Source organism: Anomaloglossus baeobatrachus, chromosome 4, assembly GCF_048569485.1.
Source record: "Anomaloglossus baeobatrachus isolate aAnoBae1 chromosome 4, aAnoBae1.hap1, whole genome shotgun sequence".
Classification (NCBI taxonomy): domain Eukaryota; kingdom Metazoa; phylum Chordata; class Amphibia; order Anura; family Aromobatidae; genus Anomaloglossus; species Anomaloglossus baeobatrachus.
This window is the reverse complement of record NC_134356.1, coordinates 434578099-434600457: the sequence shown is the minus strand read 5'-3', so window position 1 is coordinate 434600457 and position 22359 is coordinate 434578099. Positions and strand designations below refer to the sequence as shown.

General features: G+C 42.5%; 1 protein-coding gene and 1 long non-coding RNA gene across 3 annotated transcripts in view; one reads left to right on the top strand and one right to left on the bottom strand.

The window, feature by feature from the left end:
• PSTPIP1 (proline-serine-threonine phosphatase interacting protein 1) overlaps positions 1–22359 on the bottom strand; it is a 193645-nt gene that overhangs the window by 29626 nt on the left and 141660 nt on the right. The window contains exons 8-11 of the mRNA XM_075345475.1: positions 18984–19029; positions 9764–9843; positions 9582–9680; positions 5482–5578 (exon numbers count right to left, since the gene is read on the bottom strand). Of these exons, the coding sequence (XP_075201590.1) occupies positions 5482–5578; positions 9582–9680; positions 9764–9843; positions 18984–19029 (322 nt within the window). The remainder of the gene's footprint in view (positions 1–5481; positions 5579–9581; positions 9681–9763; positions 9844–18983; positions 19030–22359) is intronic.
• LOC142303774 (uncharacterized) overlaps positions 1–22359 on the top strand; it is a 116530-nt gene that overhangs the window by 26419 nt on the left and 67752 nt on the right. The window lies entirely within an intron of this gene.

Below are 22359 nucleotides of genomic sequence, written 5' to 3'. Positions count from 1 at the left end.
AGATTGGTAATGGCAGGCGTTTATGAGACATCCCCATCACCAATATGTAATAAGTGACAATAAACACAAACACAGAAAAAAATCATTTATTTGAAATAAAATACAAAAAGCCCCCTCTTTCACCACTTTATTAACCCCATAATCACACCCCTGCAGGTCCGATGTAATCTACACGAGGTCCCAGGGCGATTCAGCTCTGCTACATCTGAAGATCACAGCGAGCGCCATAGAACTGGACTGCTCACTGTCAGCTCCAGAGAATGAATGAGCCACACGATCAGCGGTCACTTCACTCAGGTGATTTCCGGTCACAGCTGGCGACAACTGTGACCGTAATTAGCCTGAGCGAGGTCACCACTGAATGAGCAGCTTATTCATTCTCTGTATAGCCCCGCAGAACAGGTCTGTGATTGGTTGCAGTGAGATGCTGGGGGCGCGTCTGACTGCAACCAATTACAGATGAAAGCAGTGAATATGGAATGAGCGGGGACGTGGAGGAGCCGCAGGAGGTACAGCTGCACTGGAGATTCGGTAAATATACCGCGCCTGCTCCAATCCCCCTCTCCCCACCACCATTTAAGTGCCAGACAAATACCCTGGATCAATTCCGGGTATCTAGTGACAGGTGGACTCACATGGTATCCACGAATCCACCTGTCACTAGGGTGAAAACCTTAACATAAGTGCTGAAAAGAATTGATGTCCATTCTTTTTAGAACGCAGCGAAATCGGATGTATTTCACAAAACCTTCAGGAAAAAATCCTGGAGGTGTTTGTGTGTGTGTGTGTGCATAAGATTTCAGAAATCTCATAGATTTTGCGAAGACTGTAAGGGGTGCTTCACACACAGCGAGCTCAGTGCCGAGATCGCTGCTGAGTCATGCTTTTTGTGACGCAGCAGTGACCTCATTAACGATCTCGCTGTGTGTGACACTGAGCAGCGATCTGGCCCCTGCTGCGAGATCGCTGCTCGTTGCACACAGCCCTGGTTCGTTTTCTTCAAAGGCGCTCTCCCGCTGTGACACACAGATCGCTGTGTGTGACAGCGAGAGAGCGACAAATGAAGCGAGCAGGGAGCAGGAGCCGGCGTCTGACAGCTGAGGTAAGCTGTATCCAAGATAAACATCGGGTAACCAAGGTGGTTACCCGATATTTACCTTAGTTACCAGCCTCTGCAGTTCTCACGCTGCCTGTGCTGCCGGCTCCGGCTCTCTGCACATGTAGCTGCTGTACACATCGGGTTAATTAACCCGATGTGTACAGCAGCTAGGAGAGCAAGGAGCCAGCGCTAAGCAGTGTGCGCGGATCCCTGCTCTCTGCACATGTAGCTGCATTACACATCGGGTTAATTAACCCGATGTGTACTGTAGCTAGGAGAGCAAGGAGCCAGCGCTCAGTGTGCGCGGCTCCCTGCTCCCTGCACACACAGCTAAGCGGTGTGCGCTGGTAACTAATGTAAACATCGGGTAACCATACCCGATGTTTACCTTAGTTACCAGTCTCCGCAGCTTCCAGACGGCGGCTCCGTGCAAGTGCAGCGTCACTTGCACGTCGCTGCTGGCTGGGGGCTGTTCACTGGTCGCTGGTGAGATCTGCCTGTTTGACAGCTCACCAGCGACCATGTAGCGATGCAGCAGCGATCCTGACCAGGTCAGATCGCTGGTCGGATCGCTGCTGCATCGCTAAGTGTGAAGGTACCCTAAAAAGCAATGTTTTATTATCATGGATTTGCACAAAACCAAAGCAAATCTTCAGCTAAAAAACGCTGCAAAAACGCCCAGTGTAAACATAGCCTTACAAAGTTTTCAAAAATGTTTGTTCAACCTCCTGGCAAAAACATTATATGACCGTCAGAATTATAGAAATATTAAAAAAAAAAATACTAAAAATGTACTATACAAAAGTTTTGGGCAGGTAGGGAAAAAATGCTGCAAAGTAAGAAAGCTTTTAGAAGTATAAATAATATAAATAATAATAGTTTATTTTTACTAATGAACCAAATGCAAAGTGTGTGAACAAACAAGAGATCTAAATCAAATCAATTGATGATGATGTGACCATCCTTTGCTTTCAAAACAGCATCAGTTCTTCTACATACACTTGCACATACAGTAGTTTGTGAAGGAACTCGGCAGGAGGTGTTCCAAACATCTTGGAGAACTCTGACACTTTGCATTAATCTTTCTGCCTTTTCATGTATTGCCATATATACAGACTCAATGATGTTAAGATTGGGACTCTGTTCGGGCCAAATCATTACTTCCAGGATACCTTATTCTTCTTTACACTGAAATTAGCTCCTAATAATGACATTGACTGTATTTTTGGAGTTACTGCCATTATTTACATATCGAAGGTATGGTTTTTTACAGTACTGTAATTGTTTTATGGAGACCATTTCTGGCCAGATTTCCCTAAACAGTCAATGGGTATAGCTGGATCAATGCAGTTACTGACAGGTCTGGGCTAATGGCACTGCTAAACATCTGGTTTTGAAAGAAAGTATGCATGATGTGTCTTACATCTGTTGACTAAGTTTCCTTGGCTGACTATTGTGTATAGGGTCCTCAATGTTTCCCATTTCTTCATGTTCTCAATGCTGAGAAACACATGCAGATACTTTCTCTCGAGTCATTCATTTTGTTAATTGTAAAAATAAACTAATGACTAGAGATGACCCGTCCTGTGGAAGTTTGGTTCACCGAGTTCAGATACAGTTCAGTTTGGGGACCTGGACATGACCTGAACTTGATCCTGGAGCCGGAACCCCATTGGAAGCCAATGATAGGGCAGTTTGGCTCTCCACCCACATACAGCCATAAACAGGGCATTTCAGGGGAGGCAGAGCGGATTTTGTTTTTTGTAAACACACTACATCCGAAAACAATGTTTTTACTCCCAATTAGAGCTAGTCAGAGACTGCAAGGGGCTCACACTGGGCCGATCACCAAGATGCTCAATCAAGTGGGTAGCATACGTACCGCACCCGAACTCCAAACTCGGACAGTAATTTTTATTAAAAGTCTGTGTTCGGTACGAACCCCGAACTTTACAGTTTGGGTTCACTCATCTCCTATTAATAGCACTTCTATTTGTTAAAATATTCTTATTTTGCAGCATTTTTTCAATGGCCGTCTAACACTTTTATATAATAATGTATAAGCAACTATATGTATTGCTACCATTATTTTACTGCTCTATTTATCATATAGTAGATACTGAGACTGCTATATATACATCCTATTGGAGACACTGAGACTGCTGTTTATACATCACGTAGGAGATACTGTGACTATTGTATATACATCACATAGGAGACACTGCAACTGCTATATATAGACACATCACATGGGTGACACTGAGACTGCTATATATTTATCACATAGGAGACACTGCAACTGTTATATGTAGACACATCACATAGGAGACACTGAGACTGCTGTATATTTATCACATAGGAGACACTGCAACTGCTATATGTAGACACATCACATAGGTGACACTGAGACTGCTGTATATTTATCATATAGGAGACACTGCAACTGCTATATGTAGACACATCACATAGGTGACACTGAGACTGCTGTATATTTATCACATAGGAGACACTGCAACTGCTATATGTAGGCACATGAAATAGGAGACACTGGAACTGAAGTCTGTGTCTCCTATGTGATGTGTATATATAGCAGTTGCAGTGTCTCCTATGTGATATATATACTACACACACATAACATAGGAGGCACTGATACTGCAATATATAAAAGTGGGATAGGAGTGCAGAGCACACCAACTCCACCCACAAATAGCATACTGAATTTAAATTAGCATTGTGTGTGCCATGGTGGCGTTCAGCAATAAATGCTACATGCATATGCCTGTGCACTACAGAGAAATTAAACAGCAGGCAGCCCAAGCATCATGGCTCACATGGAATCTGCCCAATGGCTGGACCAATTGATATCCATTTACTACCTGTGGGCCGGAGGTTCTGAACACCTGCCTTATGGTATATGCATACAATGTCTTTTTAGATATGTGGAAATCTGTTGAGTTTTTCAAACAGAAGATATCTCCGGAAATTCTGTCATTTTTTTCCCTGAAGCATCCATTGCAGCGTCTTTTTGACTGCCGGCATTTTATTTTTACATCACATTGTATGTGCATTCTTTTTAGCATTCACTTAGTGCTTTCTCAAGGAAACATTATTCTTTTGCAAAGTTTTCCTGTCCAATATTTAAATGAACATTTTATGAGTCCATCTAGAGCTGACGAAGCCATCTGGTGAAACGCGCGTCGAGGCCCCGTCCCCACGCCTGGACGGCCCGTTCTTTCCTGCCCCAACATGACGCAAGGTAATAGCCCTTAGGCTTTCATATCCCGGGCCTTTAGGGACTTACTGTATGAGATTCTACAGATCTCTTCATAGATCTCTTTACTATTCACCATCCATTACCTTTAATTCATGGTGATTTATTAGTTATTATATTGTTGAGGTCTTTGTTATCTACATTGCAGTCTGTTAGCAGGTCTTTTTGCCATCTTGTGACCAGTCCAGGTTTTGCTGTGGGCTGTTTTTCTGTGCAGGTCTTTCCATCTTTGCCTGCAACCACTGTGCACCCAGTTTCACCTTGTATTTAAATAAAAACAATTTGTATTATACCCTGACTTTTTGGTGGTCCTTCTCTCATTCTGTACCCCCTACTTTGTAACCTTTACATTCTTTGTACTGGGGCTACACAACTTTTTAGGTTTATATGTTATGGACCCTTTCCGGTCATAGGAAAGTTTTTTTAGGTTATGTTCTTTGCCTATACAGTTGCCCATATGCCGGCTGGGATCGGGAGCTGACAGTGTGCTCCAGAGATCCCAGCCAGCGTCAGTAGAGTGCTTGTGTAGTGCCCCTGAGGCCATCATGGAGCTACAAGGTACTGCATCCCTCACCAAGATACATGGCCTACCCCCTAGGGACTCAGAAGACAAGTTAATTGCAAAGTTGGTTATTTTTACAAGCACTTTGCAATGTTATACATATAAGAATTTGGGAATTACCCTTTAAATTATAAGAGGTCTCAGAAATCTGCTTAGCAACATACTCAGTTTGTAGTGTAAAATTTGGTGACAGATCCGTTTTTAATGAGTTGAAACAGAATTCAGCATTCTCAAAGTTTTTGTCTTGTTATTGTTATTGTTGAAGGTCAAGTTAATCTATCCTGCTATGATCGTATTGCTTTTTGCACTAGTTTAGCTGAAGGTGATGACGCGTATATAACCTCACATAATGATTTTGCTTTTGTATAGGGGGACATATTTTATGGAGCCTTTTCAGCAGCGATCTACAAAGCTTTACTGTTATTATCTGAGGAGTTTCACAAGACAGTTGTTCTGTAGATGGCATGGCGTATTCAATGTGCTATTTTTTTATATTTACGACGCTATGGAATATATTGGTGCCATATCTGTAAAGGTTAATATTATTACCAGGTGGGATCCGTCCTGTGGTTTTCATCTGAACATAAAAATTCAGTTCCGCGTCCACATCACATTGTTCCAGGCTCTGTCTGACAACTTCCAGCATCTAGAATGACAGTAGTGAGTAAACGGACTGTCCAGATCAGAACATTCAGCTGGCAGATAAATGCACCGCAACCTCATTCTTCTTAGGCTGGTTTCACACTACGTTTATTTAACATCCGTCCTTAACGTTATTTTAGCGGAAATACGGATCCTGCTTTTACAGCAAATAACGTATGCAAACGCATCTGTTATTTTGCAGGATCCTGCACTGGATGTTTAGGGGCGGGCATTGGAGTCATGTGATCGGGAGTGAGGGGAACTAGACTGGGAGCCGGCTTCTGACAGCTGCAGACACTGGTAACCAAGGTAAACATCGGGCTTGGATACCCGATATTTATCTTGGTTACGAGTGTCTGCAGCTGCTAGGAGCAGGGCTGCCTGCACACGTAACCAACGTAAACATCGGGTAACTAAGAGAAGTGGTTACGCGATATTTACCTTGGTTACGAGTGTCCGCAGCTCTCAGGTGGGAGAGAGAGGAAGGGGGAAAGACATAGATAGAGAGAGAGAGGGTGAGGGAGGGAGGAGGAGAGAGAGACAGATCACGCGAGACTGGTTCTGGGCATGCTCAGTACTTTCTGGGCATGCTCAGTACAAAAGCAGGATCCTGTCTATCAGCACGCCAGCGTTCACCTGCGTTCGCGTGCTGTTTAGTCAGGATCCGGTGACTTGCAGTATTTTGACGCAGCTCAAAAACGCTACAAGTAGCGTTTTTGAAACATGTTAAAAAACTGCAAGTCACCGGATCCGCACTATAACGCACGCAAACGCAGGTGAACGCATGTTAACGCGAGTCCATTGCAAATGCATTGAAATGAAAACGCATTTGCACTGGATCCGTACTTCCGCTAAAATAACGTTTTCAACGGATGTTAAAAAGACGTAGTGTGAAACCAGCCTTAGAGGGAATGTATGGGATAGAAGCTAGAGGCACCTTATTAAAATGGAGGAATGTATAGGCTACTTATCACTCTATTCATGCACTTATACAGGATAATAATTGTCTCTATAGAGTTTGCTTTGATCATTTTATATGTCTTTTCTGCTATCATTTTATATATCTGTATAAATTACGATCAGTCAGCTAAGGATCTGGTGTTCTGGTGCTGCCCCCCGCATGTCACTGAACCTGTAGAAATCACTAAATTATCTAAACCCTATGGTCAGATGAGCATAAATTAGACATTTATAGTATATCACCTTTTAAATATTACAGTGGCATGCAAAAGTTTGGGCACCCCTAGTCAAAATTACTATTTTTGTGAACAGTAAAACAAGTTGAAGATGAAATGATCTCTAAAAAGGCATAAAGTTAAAGATGATACATTTCCTTTGTATTTTTGGCAAAAAAGTATATATTTTCATCATTTACATTTTAAAAATTATAAAAAGGAAAATAGGCCGACGCAAAAGTTTGGACACTCTTGGAGATTTGTGTGCTCAGATAACTTTGACCAAGATTTCAGACCTTAGGCCAGAGACACACTTACGAGTGCCTCGTGTGTAACTCGCGTGAGTCTTGCATCGCATCACCCGGCATGGCCTGACACTCTCCAGACAGGAGCGTCTCAGTTGCATAGATATACATGCAACCGGACCCGCTCCTGTCAGTAGTGTGCAGCCGTGCCGGGTGATGCGATGCAAGACTCACGCGTGTCACATGCGAGGCACTCACATGTGTGACTCTAGCCTTAGGCCTAGGCTAGCACACACCATGAGTAATACGGAGCAAGTGGAATGTGATAAAAAAAAATCGCATTCCACTCGGACCAATATTACTCTATGGGGCAGCTCCCATTAGCGATTATTTTCTCAGCCCTAATCGGACCGAGAAAACAGTCGCAGCATGCTGTGAGTGCAATGCGAGCTTGTTTCACTCGCACCCATTCAAGTCTATGGGGTGAGAGAAATGTGACGCCTATGGACTAGTCAGGTCATCACAGGGTACTGCACACTCTTTATCCTTAGTGCAAGACTCAACCCCCCATGGTTATGGGTTCCCAACCTATAGTACTGCCTCCATCAGTATCCAAATCCCAACCACACCTCACACCACACCCTGCCAGACACACCAGTGGGCTGCTGAGCTGGAATAGGGCCGCCCACCTAGCAGTCAGGCAGACTGGTGGGAGGGAAGTAAGACAGAACAGAAGTAGCTCGTAGAGAGTGAGGAACTGGGGAGAAGCAGCTCCCTAGAGAGTGTAGTGGTAGCCCTCGATGAGTGAGGAGCTGGGGAGTGTGTGGCTCCCTGGGAGTTACAGGTTGGGTCGCAGACGGTGGTCTGGGCCCGGAGGAGTCGGAGACCCGCTCGCAGGGTATGGAGGCTGGGTGCCTGGACCCAGTCTCGGAGGACGGAAGGCATCTGAGATAATAACCGGGGCCAACAGCACGGCGGGGTACTGGTCCCTAGGTTGGGGAGTAGCTTCAGGCAACCCGGCAATTAACCTGCGGAGGATAGTGAGTTTATGGACTGTCCCAAAGAAGCTCAGAGATCAGGGGCACTAGCGCAACGAGGGGGATAGGGCTTTTCAACCCAAGCAGCCCACAGAAATCCCAAGCGTGAGCCCTTGAGAGCACAGCTCCATTACAAACAGTAGGGAGCGGGGCCCGGACAGCTTTATATGAACGGGCCAACAGAACACTTCAAATTTGTGCACGGAGGCAGGCTCTGGACCACCCGGCAGTACTATAGTGGACGGATACCCGGACGGGCTTCCCCAAGATGGCAGCGGCACCCAGACACTTGATTCACCTTGTTGTCAGAGTCTGCTTTACGGCCGCATCATCACCAACACAGCCTGAGTAAGTACATGGTCCTCCCCTGCTTCCAATCCGCACCCCGCTCCCCAACACCACCATCCAGAGTCCCGGGGTCTCCCCTACCCGTGGAGGGAAACGTCATCTGGCTGCCCCCATTCCATCTCCCCCGGTTACTCCCATCGGCAGCGGCGGTACTCCCCTTACCGCGAACCACGGGTGGCGTCACGAACTCTCCCCCTGTAAATAACCCCCTTTTCATTTGAGAGTGGCTGCGAGCCCTAGGGTCTGGAGACCCTCGAGCCACAGCAGCAGCAACCCCCAGATCCGAGTGGTTAGACCGCTGTAGGGGCAGCACAGAAACATCTCATTGCTCTCGCGTTACACCGGTGTAACATGAGAGCAGTGCGATACTCGTATCAGCCGGCAACGGAGGAGATAGGGAGATAAATCCCTTCCTCCCCTCCGCAGCGCTGGCCCTCCCCTCCACAACTGTCGTCTGATCACATGATTGGACCACAGTCGCATGACACTCACATGATACTCGGCTCCCGCTGTGCTGCGAGCATGAGCTGAGTGTCATGTGAGGACTCGCTGTAATCCCCACGTGGCCTCAGTGTTAATTGTTAGGGTTATAGCTTGTTCACTATCATCATTAGGAAAGGCCAGGTGATGCAATTTTCTCAGCTTTATAAAAACCCAGCTGCCTCTAACCTTGTGCCAAAAAATAGCAGCCACAGATTCTTCTAAACAGCTGCCTAGCACTCTGAAAATGAAGATTGTGGTGGTCCACAAAGCAGAAGAAGGCTATAAGAAGATAGCAAAGCATTTTAAAGTTTCTTAATATAGAAGATAATGGCTTCTTTCTTTCAGAAACAGGTCCACCCATGACCTTGGATTGCTTCTGGTATTGCAACACTGTCTTATTGATATGAATGGAGCTGAGCTTCAATATCAAACAAGACCCATGATTATGGGTGGCGTTGTTTCTGTAAGATGTTTTTCTCATCCTTGGAAAACCCTTTAAATATCTAGTTGGACCATGTATACAAACAAAGAAACAGGCCAATAATTTTTGATAGGCTCCCAGCCTTCTTTAGATGAATGAATTACATTCCTTTGAAAGAAATAAGCCTCTCAGCGAATCTACAAGACAGTTTGGTTGGTGCTGCTCCCTGGAGAACAGTTGCTGCTTTTATATGAGTCGGTTGAGACTGTGGGATGTGAGAACATTGTGTGGCTGTTACCTCGTCATCCTTCACACACTGCATGGAAAACTGGTTGGAATGAACCCAGAGGGAGCTGCGCATTATACTGATCCGATCTTTCTCCTGTTGTTCAAATGCCTGAAATGCACAATACATAATTGATGTATGATACATCTATGATAATCTAGACATAATGGCAGTGTACAATGGAGTATACTTACCTCGCAGGTGTTAACATGCTCTGCCTCCCATTCTATTCGAGCTTTTTCCAGTAAAGTAATATTTTGCTTGTATAATTGGTCTAGAAAATACCACACAAAAATTAAAATGTCAGTGCATTTAATAGGTTATACCGCTATCCATACAGTGCTGGCCAAAAGTATTGGCACCCCTGCAATTCTGTCAGATAATACTCAGTTTATTCTTGAAAATGATTACAATCACAAATTCTTTGGTATTATTACCTTCATTTAATTTGTCTTCAATGAAAACAAATAAAAAAAATTGTCATACAGCCAAATTGGATATAATTCCACACCAAACATAAAAAAGGGGGTGGACAAAAGTATTGGCACTGTTTGAAAAATCATGTGATGCTTCTCTAATTTGTGTAATTAACAGCACCTGTAACTTACCTGTGGCACCTAACAAGTGTTGGCAATAAGTAAATCACACTTGTAGCCAGTTGACATGGATTAAAGTTGATTCAACCTCTGTCCTGTGTCCTTGTGTGTACCATATTGACCATGGAGAAAAGAAAGAAGACCAAAGAACTGTCTGAGGACCTGAGAATCCAAATTGTGAGGAAACATGAGCAATCTCAAGGCTACAAGTCCATCTCCAATAAGAAAAGCAAACCTGCCAATCGGCAAGGAGATACAGCCTAAATCCTGATTATAATATTAGTAAAGCAAGGATTTAAAATATAACTTTTAATAAATATAATATAATAAAATCATGATAGATCAAAGTGCAATGCAAAGTATAATAAAAGGAAGGATCTCACCCAGTTCTTCTCCTGAGAGATCCACACCACTGTACAATCCAAGGCGGGCGGGCACCAAACCAATGATGTAATATAGGGGGTGAAGAAAAATACAATTACACTACCCCTGTCGTGCCCATGCGATAACTTCCGCCCTTACAAGGGCAGCACCCAAGTCAGGATAGCTACCCCAAAATATACACAATACCCCTCCCAACGTGTTTCCCTCTCCGTGTGATCGGAGAGTTCTTCAGGGGAGAAATGAAAAGTAGAGCCTGCAGTGGCAGGTCAGTACAACACACTACTCGCTTTCTGTCAGTGTATTCACACACCACTTAGTTTTCAGTATATGTGCTAATGGCCAGTGGGAGCATCCTAAGGGCGGAAGTTATCGCATGGGCACGACAGGGGTAGTGTAATTGTATTTTTCTTCACCCCCTATATTACATCATTGGTTTGGTGCCCGCCCGCCTTGGATTGTACAGTGGTGTGGATCTCTCAGGAGAAGAACTGGGTGAGATCCTTCCTTTTATTATACTTTGCATTGCACTTTGATCTATCATGATTTTATTATATTATATTTATTAAAAGTTATATTTTAAATCCTTGCTTTACTAATACAAGTCCATCTCCAAAGACCTGAAAGCTCCTGTGTCTATGGTGCGCAGTGTCATCAAGAAGTTTAAAGCCCATGGCACTGTGGCTAACCTCCCTAGATGTGGAAGGAAAAGAAAAATTGACAAGAGATTTCAACGCAAGATTGTGTGGATGGTGGATAAAGAACCTTGACTAACATCCAAACAAGTTCAAGCTGCCCTGCAGTCCGAGGGTACAACATTGTCAACCCATACTATCCGTCGGCGTCTGAATGAAAAGGGACTGTATGGTAGGATACCCAGGAAGACCACACTTCTTACCCCGAGACATAAAAAAGCCAGGCTGGAGTTTGCCAAAACTTACCTGAGAAAGCCTAAAACGTTTTGGAAGAATGTGCTCTGGTCAGATGAGACAAAAGTAAAGCTTTTTGGGAAAAGCCATCAACATAGAGTTTACAGGGAAAAAAAGAGGCGTTCAAAGAAAAGAACACGGTCCCTACAGTCAAACATGGCGGAGCTTCCCTGATGTTTTGTGGTTGCTTTGCTGCTTCTGGCACTGGACTGCTTGACCGAGTGCATGGCATTAAGAAGTCTGAAGACTACCAACAAATTTTGCAGCATAATGTAGGGCCCAGTGTGAGAAAGCTGGGTCTTCCTCAGAGGTAATGGATCTTCCAGCAGGACAATGACCCAACACAATCTTCAAAAGCACTAGAAAATGGTTTGAGAGAAAGCACTGGAGACTACTAAAGTGGCCAGCAATGAGTCCAGACCTGAATCCCATAGAACACCTGTGGAGAGATCTCAAAATGGCAGTTTGGAGAAGGCACCTTCAAATCTCAGGGACCTGGAGCAGTTTGCCAAAGAAGAATGGTCTAAAATCCCAGGAGGGCATTGTAAGAAACTCATTGATGGTTACTGGAAGCGGTTGTCCGCAGTTATTTTGGCTAAAGGTTGTGCAACCAAGTATTAGTTTAAGGGTGCCAATACATTTGTTTGGCCCATTTTTGGAGTTTTGTGTGAAATGATCAATGATTTGATTTTTGTTTCATTCTCTTTTGTGTTTTTTCATTGCAAGCAAAATAAATGAAGATAATAATACCAAAGAATTTGTGATTGCAATCATTTTCAAGAAGAAACAGTATTATCTGACAGAATTGCAGGGGTGCCAATACTTTTGGCCAGCACTGTAGATCTAAAATACGGGAACCTGATTCACAGCAATAGCACATTTCACAAATGAGTCATACGATTGATAGCACAAAAGATGACATAACAAATCAAAAACATAGAAGCCATGAAAAAGGGTTAAAGCTTCTTCAGTACAAAAGTTGTGTTTGAAAAGTGTGTTATGATGCCCCCTAGTGGAAATGTTAATGAATAGATTGAATTATTTTTTCAGATCTTTTATAACCAAAAATGCTCCCAAATTATTAGGTAATAACATAATTTAAAAAAATCATCGATCCTTCTACTTATTTTGGGATGCCTGTGTAAAATGCTCAGGTGCTTATTTTATCAGGTAACTTTTTCACAAATTTTATAATACATGTCACATGGCAGGGAGATCATTGTGTGGCAATTACTATTGAGCGAGTAGTCAACTATTCGTACTCGCTATGTTGTTAGTGAGTACTGTCCACTACTCGCATATTCGTTATGAGTAGCGGGCGCAATGCAAGTCAATGGGAAATACTCGCTAAGTAGCGAGTAACCCGAAAGCCGTTCGTTTTCGGGTTACTCGCTACTTAGCGAGTATTTCCCAGTTACTTACATTGCGACCGCTACTCGTAACAAATATGCGATTAGCGGCCAGTACTCGCTAACAGCATAGTGAGTACAAATAGTCAACTACTCTCTCAACACTACTCTCTCCCACAAAGCTTCTCATAGCCAGATCAGACACCCCATACTTTGCACTGACGAGGGGCAAGCACCCCGAAACACTGTGTCTGCAAATTGGGATTCTGATCTGGCATATATATCCTAAGTTATTTGTAAAGGATTGTTAAAAATCCACATTTAACTTTTAGGATCGCTACTTCCAATAGGTGGCGCTACGCTAGAGTTTGTCTCCTGTCGAAAATTATATTCGACAAAACACACTGTGACTACGATTACATCATTACAGTCAAATGTCCCAATCAGCGCATACTCTCGAATCTTGTTATGCAATGAGTTCGGATGTAAGCCCCGATGCAGCTACTGAACATTAGGAAAAATGTGATGTGAACCCTGCCTAATGATTGTGCAAGAGTGGTGGACTATGGCTGTCGTGCTCCTACTGCTGAAGACACCAATCGCGCCAATGTTGTGTAGTGTGAATAATGTCTTGCAACTTTTGTAAATATTGTGTCATGTGAATTATAATGTATTGTGATGTGGAATGTAATAATGTGTATGTAGAAATGATTATATATATATATATATATATAATGTATAGCAGTGTTTATATGTAGGAATGTAAAGTATAAGGTGTCAGCTCATGTCATGTTTTATAAGAACGTTCTGCCCAGCAACAGACTGGAGGGTTAGAAGTAGTTAAGTGTTGGGACTAGACCACCCTGGGAGGGCTCAGCTGACAGTGAAAGTGACAGTTCATTCTATAAGGAGTCAGTGAAGGCATAGTGAGTGAACATGACGACATAGTCAATCAATCATGAAGGTTGCATACAGTGGGTGATTTGTGGCCACAGAGTAAAAGACAGAAAGCAAGATAGCATGAACTTCGAGTGAGGCTTGAGACACAGGGTGTAAACAGGGTTGTAGCCAGAGACCAATCTTCCAATGCGGTCACCCCAGACGGTAGGAGCCACAGGACAGAGGCCTAGTAATTAGGTCCCGAAAACCATCAAAGTACCGAGTTACTTCTACTGGTGCAGGAGTCTAGTGGCAAGGTCCCTGAATCGTCAAGGTACCAGGTTAACCTCCACTGGCGTGTGATGTTGTCAACCAACCTAGTGGTGCTCCGCTAGAAGTCCAGGTGTGCAAACCTTTACCCAGGTCATTATGGGACCTCTAAGGAGACTGGATGTGGGACTGCAGGAAAGGAAGGTGACCGCCATGGTGTGTACGATAACGGTGAACCCTGCACTGGCACAGTTAGATCAGACACAAACCAGAGAGAAGTTGAATTGTGTCTGATAATGTTGTACAGAACTGTATCATGCTGGAAGATATGCGCCCACTATCGGGAATGTAAAGTTGTGAATAAGAATGAACCGTACACTAAAGAGTTGTGATTTAAAATGAACTGGTGGTCTCCTTGTAAGTGTGAGTCATCATCCGGTCCTGGGCAGCTAACATCAGTGTTACTATGCAGTCTACATGAGTTTCCAGCCCACACAGAGAAAGTTCACACACCCAGCCAGTACCAGATATTTCACATAGCGTGCTAGGGAGTCCAGAATAAATCACTCGCTCTCAAATACCGCTCTGTGCCACTCTACAGTTTCAATAATGTTCCATATGACTTGTGACCTACTGGGTTATACAGAGTCACAAATATTTCCAAATATCTTGGGTTTTATCTTGTCTTAAGTCGCAATGGGCTCACTCAACATAGACTTCAATGGAAGTCGTATGCAACCACGAATTGCATGTCTCTGCAATTTAGCTGTTTTGTTTCTCTTTTTAAAGTACTACTCCAGCGGTTTGTCTTTTTCAGTATTTGTCATATACTTACCTTTCGGCATCTTACCGACACCGCTCCAGTCCCATGGCACCATCTTGTGACAGTAGCTTTTGACTGTCCAATAGTCAGAAATAATGTCACAAGCTCCCAATTTCATATCTATGAGAGCCAGAACGAGGCTCCCATAGAAATGAATTGTTCATGAAACATTGGAGCGCGCTGTAAGGTCATAGAGTGCTGAGAACGTCAGGAGCTGCAGTGAAGCTGCCGGAAGTGTGTGACATCCATGTGACACGTACTGGAAAAATTGGATTTTACTGTAATAAATGTTTTTTTATTTGTAAAAGATGTGCAAAGCTAGAAAAATGAAAGATAAATGCTAGATAGATAGATGATAGATAGGTAGAATTAATAGAATAGATAGATGAGTTAGATAAAAAAAATAACGTGGGGTTCCCACCAATTTTCATAATCAGCACAGGTACAGCAGCAGATTTGGGCTGCCACCCTCAGTTGTCTGCTGTCCCTTGGCTGTTTTTGAAAAATAGAGGGGACCTCACTCTTTTTTTAATTATTTGAACAAATAACAATAATAAAAAAAAAGGTATACGATCTCCCCCATTTTTCAAAACCAGCCAAGGGACAGCAGACAATTGAGGGCTGATATTTTTAGGGTGGGAACGGCCATGGTTCTTTAGCCCTTCCCAGGCTAAAAATAGCAGCCTGCAGTCGCCCAAGAGGTGGTGCATCAATTAGATGCGCCAAATCTGGCGCTATACTAGGCTTTTCCTGTTGCCTTGGTGCAGTGGAAAACGGGGTAATATATGGGGTTGATGTCAGCTGTGAATTGCCAGCTGGCATCAAACCCTGGTATTAGTAATGGGTGGGTGTCTATCAGACACCGCGATTACTAATCCAGTAGAAGCTAAGTATCACAAGAGCCTGCGGCAATGAACTTCGCTGAACTCGTGAGTTCATTTTCAGTTCAATGCCTATGGCTGTTCTCACGCTAAGTATCGCAGGAGGGCTTGATGCCAGCTGGCAATTCACAGCTGACATCAACTCCATAAATTACCTCGAGCAATGGGAAAAACTGAGTACAGTGCCAGATTTGGGGTGACTGCGGACTGCTATTTTAGGCTGGGAAGGGCCAAAGAAGGGCCAAAGAACAACTCTAAAAATATCAGCTCTAGTTGTCAGCTGTCCTTTGGCTGGTTTTCAACTATTTTGGGGGGGGGACTTTATGTTATTTTTTAAAATTATTTGTTCAAATATTTTAAAAAATCACTGTGGGATCCCCTCTATTTTTCCAAACTAGCCAAGGTACAGCTGAAAGTTGCAACCCACACGCTTCTGCTTTACCGGTACTGGTTACGAAAATTAGACGGAACCTCATGTTTTTTTTCCATAAATTTATTAACTCTGCTAAATAGCTGTACAAGCTATTTAGCCATTTCTTAATATAAATTTTACCTATCTCTATCTATTTATCTCTATCTATCCATCTATGTATCATCTGTCTATCTACTGTATCTATCATCATATCTACAGGTGTATCTCAATAAAATAGAATATCATCAAAAAGTCAATTTATTTCAGTAATTCAATAGAAAAAGGGAAACTCATATATTAGAATCATTACAGAGTGATCTCTTTCAAGTGTTTATATTGGTTAATGTTGATGATTATGGCTTACAGCCAATGAAATACTAAAAGTAGTTATCTTAGAAAAATGGAATATTATATAGCACCAACTGAAAAAATTATTTTACATTCAGAAATTTTGGCCTACTGAAACGTATGTACAGTAAATGCACTCAATACTTGGTCGGGGCTGCTTTTGCATGAATTACTGCATCAATGTGGCGTGGCATGGGGGCGATCAGCCTGTAGCACTGCTGTGGTGTTATGGAAGCCCAGGTTGCTTTGATACCAGCCTTCAACTCATCTGCATTGTTTGGTCTGGTGTCTCTTATCTTCCTCTTGATAATATCCCATAGATTTTCAATGGGGTTTAGGTCAGGTGAGTTTGCTGGCCAATCAAGCAAAGTGATACTGTGGTTATTAAACCAGGCATTGGTACTTTTAGCAGTATGGACAGGTGCCAAGTTCTGCTAGAAAATGAAATTTCCATCTCCAAAAAGCTTGTTGGCAGAGAGAAGCATGAAGTGCTCTAAAATTTCCTGGTAGAAGACTGCGCTGACTTTGGTTTTGATAAAACACAGTGGACCTACAGCAGCTGATGACATGGATTCCCAAACCATCACTGATTGTGGAAACGTCACACTAGATCTCAAGCAGCTTGAATTGTCTACTCTCCACTCTTCCTCAAGACTCTGGGACCTTGATTTCCAAATGAAATGCAAAATTTACTTTCATCTGAAAATACCTTGGAATGGTGAGCTGCAGTCCAGTGTTTTCCCTTGGCCCAGGTAAGACGCTTCTTGCGTTGTCTACTGGTCATGAGTGACTTGACACAAGGAATGCGACAGTTGTAGCCCATGTCCTGGATAAGTCTGAATGGCCTTTTCTTAACAATCCTGTCATGGCTGTGGTTATCCTGGTTGCTTGTGCACCTTTTTCTACCACACTTTTTTTCTTCTACTCAAATCTCCATTAATATGCTTGGATACAGCACTCTGTGAATAGCCAACTTTTTTAGCAATGACCTTTTGTGGCTTACCCTCCTTGTAGAGTGTGTCAATGACTGCTTTCTGGACATCTGTCAAGTCAGCAGTCTTCCCCATGATTGTGTAGCCTACTGAACCAGACTAAAGGGTACTTTACATAGGTCATTTTACGCATGTGCGATCTCGAAAGATCGCACTTGCGATCAAGAATTTCACATCGCTAACGAGATCACTAGCGATGTCACAGCATGTAAAGTACCCTTTAGTGGCCATTTATAACGCTTAGGAAACCTTTGCAGGTGCTTTGTGGCAATTATTCTAATTTTCTGAGATAATGACTTTTGAGTTTTCATTGGCTGTAAGCCATAATCATCAACATTAACAGAAATAAACACTTGAAATAGATCACTCTGTTAGTAATGACTCTATATAATATATGTGTTTCCCTTTTTGTATTGAGTTACTGAAATAAATTAACTTTTTGAAGATATTCTAACTTACTGAGATGCAACTGTATCTATCTATAATTTTTCTGCTTTTGCACATCTTTTACACAGAAAAAAAACATTAATTTCAATCAATTGGGATAGATGAACTTAACTTAAATTATAGACATATTACCTGTCATATCATACAAGTGATTAAAAATCTCCTCGCTGCCAACTGGAGAAATACTAATATTCCATCTATACATGAAGTAATAGAAAGAATTTCCTCTCACAATCTTTACGAATTTAAGTTTGCTTTGAAAGATAGATTATATGATAAGTACTCGGTGAGATGGAATCTTTGGTCAAAGAAGTTCAATCCCAATCTTATATTAAATCCTTGAGTTAGTGGAGCTACTAGCTGTAAAAATGATTTAATTATATTCTCCGTCTTTTTTATCCTAATAGTTACGTTTAGCAATTTACGTGTTAAGAGATTCAGTTTAAATTTTCAGCCAAAACTCTACTATAACTCTAGTTTACCTTTTTCTTTAATCATATAACCTTTCCCTCTCCCCCCCCTTTTCTTTTTTTTTTTTTTTTTTTGTTTTCCCCTTTTCCCGTGCTCCACTTTTTCTATTTCAAAAATTGAATGTTAATTTAACTTTAGATTGTAATTTGACTAATTTTTGTTAAGTTTTACTGCGTGAACAATTTGTTTTGTTTGAACCAAAATTTTAAAATAAAAAATATGTAAACAAAAACATTAATTTCAGTATCATGCAATTTCTCTGGAACCGATCAAACAGACGGCACACGGATGTCACACAGATGACGCACATGGATGTCACACAGATGACACACACAGACACATGCACACATGGACGGAGATATGGATGTTCAAAACAGAGTGCAAAATGTGCTTTTTTTTGAGCGGATGTGTGAAGGAGGCCTAAGTCCAACAGAAAACTAGCTTAACTCCATTGGAACCATGGTACAGAGCTCATTTTTCTAAAGTAATAAGTTCCATTGGTTGCTGTAGGCAACAAAGACACTTTAAGTTAGTTGTGATAAAATCGTTCCATTTATTTGTGTAGAAAATTTGACATGAAAGACATGAAGGTGAAATAACCACAGCTTCTTGACAGCCTACTAGCATTGCACGTACCTGCGTCCTTAGCGGCTTCTTTACAGTGTTTCACTTTGTTCTGGATCTGAAATATAAAAAAATTCAATGTTTTGCTTTGTTCTCTTAGAAAATAATAATTTGTAAGTTTTATTTTGAATTATTTTATTTAAGGGTGTTGATACCTAAAAGATGGATGGTTCGACCCTTTTCTTTGTCTGATAATACCATGTCTCAGCTCAGTGTAGATATTTGTCTGTATACCAACTCGGTCAACTGAAGATAAGAAGCATGGCTCACTTCAATGGCTTAAAGGGAACCTGTCAGGTGTACTACAAGCAGTTCTGGGTGCATATTGCTAATCCCTGCCTAACCGTCCCTGTATACACTAGCATAGATAAAGAGATCTTTAGAAAGAGTATTTCTAAAGATCCTTTATCGTATGCTAATGAGCTCAGGGACTAGTCCCAAGAGCCTTGCTAGTTGGCCCCATTAACATGTTAGCACACCCACAGGGGTGTACTAACATGCTAATGAATGCATAGCGTCAGAGGATGATCTCACTCACCTCTCCGCTGACATCGCCGCCCAACGCTGGATTTCGGCTCAATGAGCATGACCCCGGAGTTTGCGCACTATGAAGCATGACTGAAAGTTCGGGATCATGCGCATTGAGCTGAAATCCAGCGTCTGGCTGCGATGGCAATGGAGAGGTGAGTGAGATCATCCTCTAACACTGCACATTCATTAGCATGTTCGTATGCCCCCTGTGGGTGTGCTAACATGCTAATGGGACTGATTAGCCAGGGGAACTAATGCCCAGGGGGCTAGTCCCCGCACTCATTAGCATAAGATAAAAGATCTTTAAGGCCCAGTTACACTAAACAACTTACCAGCAATCCCAACAACGATACAACATGATAGGGATTGCTGGTAAGTTGCTAGGAGGTCGCTGGTGAGATGTCACACTAAGCGACGCTCCAGCGATCCCACCAGCAACCTGACCTAGCAGGGATCGCTGGAGCGTCGCTACACGTGGAAGCATGCTGCGCTTGGTAACTAAGGTAAATATCGGGTAACCAACCCGATATTTACCTTGGTTACCAGCGCACACCGCTTAGCGCTGGCTCCCTGCACACCTAGCCACAGTACACATCGGGTTAATTACCCGATGTGTACTCTGCTATGTGTGCAGGCAGCAGGGAGCCGGCTTCTGCGGACGCTGGTAACCACGGTAAACATCGGGTAACCAAGAAGCCCTTCCCTTGGTTACCCGATATTTACCTTCGTTACCAGCGTCCGCCGCTCTCACACTGCCAGTGTCGGCTCCCTGTTCCCTACACTCCTAGCCACAGTACACATCGGGTTAATTACCCGATGTGTACTCCAGCTATGTGTGCAGAGAGCAGGGATCCGGCACTGACAGCTGAGAGCGGCGGACGCTGGTAACGAAGGTAAATATCGGGTAACCAAGGAAAGGGCTTCTTCCTTACCCGATATTTACATTGGTTACCAGCGTCCGCAGAAGCCGGCTCCCTGCTCACTGCACACTTAGTTGTTGCTCTGTCGCTGTCACACACAGCGATGTGTGCTTCACAGCGGGAGAGCAACAACTAAAAAATGGCCCAGGACATTCAGCAACAACCAACGACCTTACAGCAGGGGCCGGGTTGTTGCTGGATGTCACACACAGCAACATTGCTAGCAAGTTGTACCTCAGCAGCGATGTTGCTAGCGATGTTGCTTAGTGTGACGGTACCTTTAGAAATACTTTTTCTAATGATCCCTTTATCTATGCTAGTGTATACAGGGACGGTTAGGCAGGGCTTAGCAATATGCACCCAGAACTGCTCCTGGGTGCATATTGCACCTTACAGGTTCCCTTTAACAGCTTTATTTGTCAGAAAATAAGATGCATAAAAGTGATAAAACTTTAAAACCACTACACATTAGTTTACTGTAAAAAAAAAAAATCAGTACAATTTTGGAATATTTGTGTGACAACAGGAAATGACACATTTTTTTGGGAACTGTAAAAAGGAAGCAAACACTGAAGGTCTAAAACCCTGAGCCTGAAGGATCACATGTATAAAGAACGGTAGCTTACTACATATATATAGCAATATATATATTATACACAGTGTGTATGGATGTATATATATATATATATGTATATATACATATACATACACGGTATATATTTATAGTCAAGTATTGACATCCTTGAAATTGCTCTAGAAAATTAAGTATTTATCCATGAAAATTATTGCAATTACTTGTTTTGCCATACATACACGTTTATTTCCTTTGCATAAATTGGAACAAACAAGCAAACAAAAAAAAAAACAACAGAAGAAAAAAAGGCAAATTGGACATGATTTGCAACAAAACCCCAAAAATAGGCAAGGTGAAATTGTTGATACCCTTTGAAATAACTACAACCAATCGCTTCTTATAACCATCACTGGCTAACACGGTACAAAGATATATTTTATTTTACCTGTATAACCATTAATAAGTTTCTAACACCTTTCAACTGGAATTCTGGACCACTCTTCTCTTTCTAACTGGGCCTTCTATCAACTGCAATTTTAAGATCTCTCCACAGGTGTTCAATGGGATTTAGATCCAAACTCCTCTGACCACTTCAGTACTCTCCAGCCCTTTGTTTCCATTTCTGGGTGCTTCTTGAAGTATGTTTTGGGTCATTGTCCTGCTGGAAGACCCGTGACCCAAGATGAAAACCCAGGTTTCTGACACTGAGCACTACATTACAACTCATATTCCTTCAGTAATCTTCAGATTTCATGATGTCTTACACACAGTCAAGGCACCAAGTGCCAGAGGCTGCAAAACAACCCCAAAACATCTGTGAACCTATACCATATTTGACTGTAGGTACTGTGTTCTTTTCTTTGTAGACCTTATTCCATTTTTGGTAAACAGTAGAATGATGTGCTTTACCAAAAAGCTCTACCTTGATCCCATCTGTCCACAGGACGCTTACTCATAACGATTTTGACTTACACACATTTTGACAAACTATAGTCTAGCTTTTTTTATGTCTTTGAAAGTAGTGTGGTCCTCCTGGGTCTCCTGCCATAGTGTTTAATTTCATTAAAATGTCAATAGATAGTTTTTGCACCCTGAGTCTTCAGGACAGCTTGAATTTCTTTGAAGTTTGATTGGGGCTGCTTATCCACCATCTGGGCTTTCCTGTGTTGCAATATTTCAGCAATTTTTCTCTGCCCTTCATTTCCAAGGAGATTAGTTACAGTACCATGGTTTAAATGTCCTTGATTATGTTGCATACCATAGACAAAGAAACAAAGATCCATGGAGATGGAATTGTAACCTTGATATTGTTGATATTTTTCAACTATTTTAGTTGTCAAGTCCTCAGACAGTTCTCTTCTCC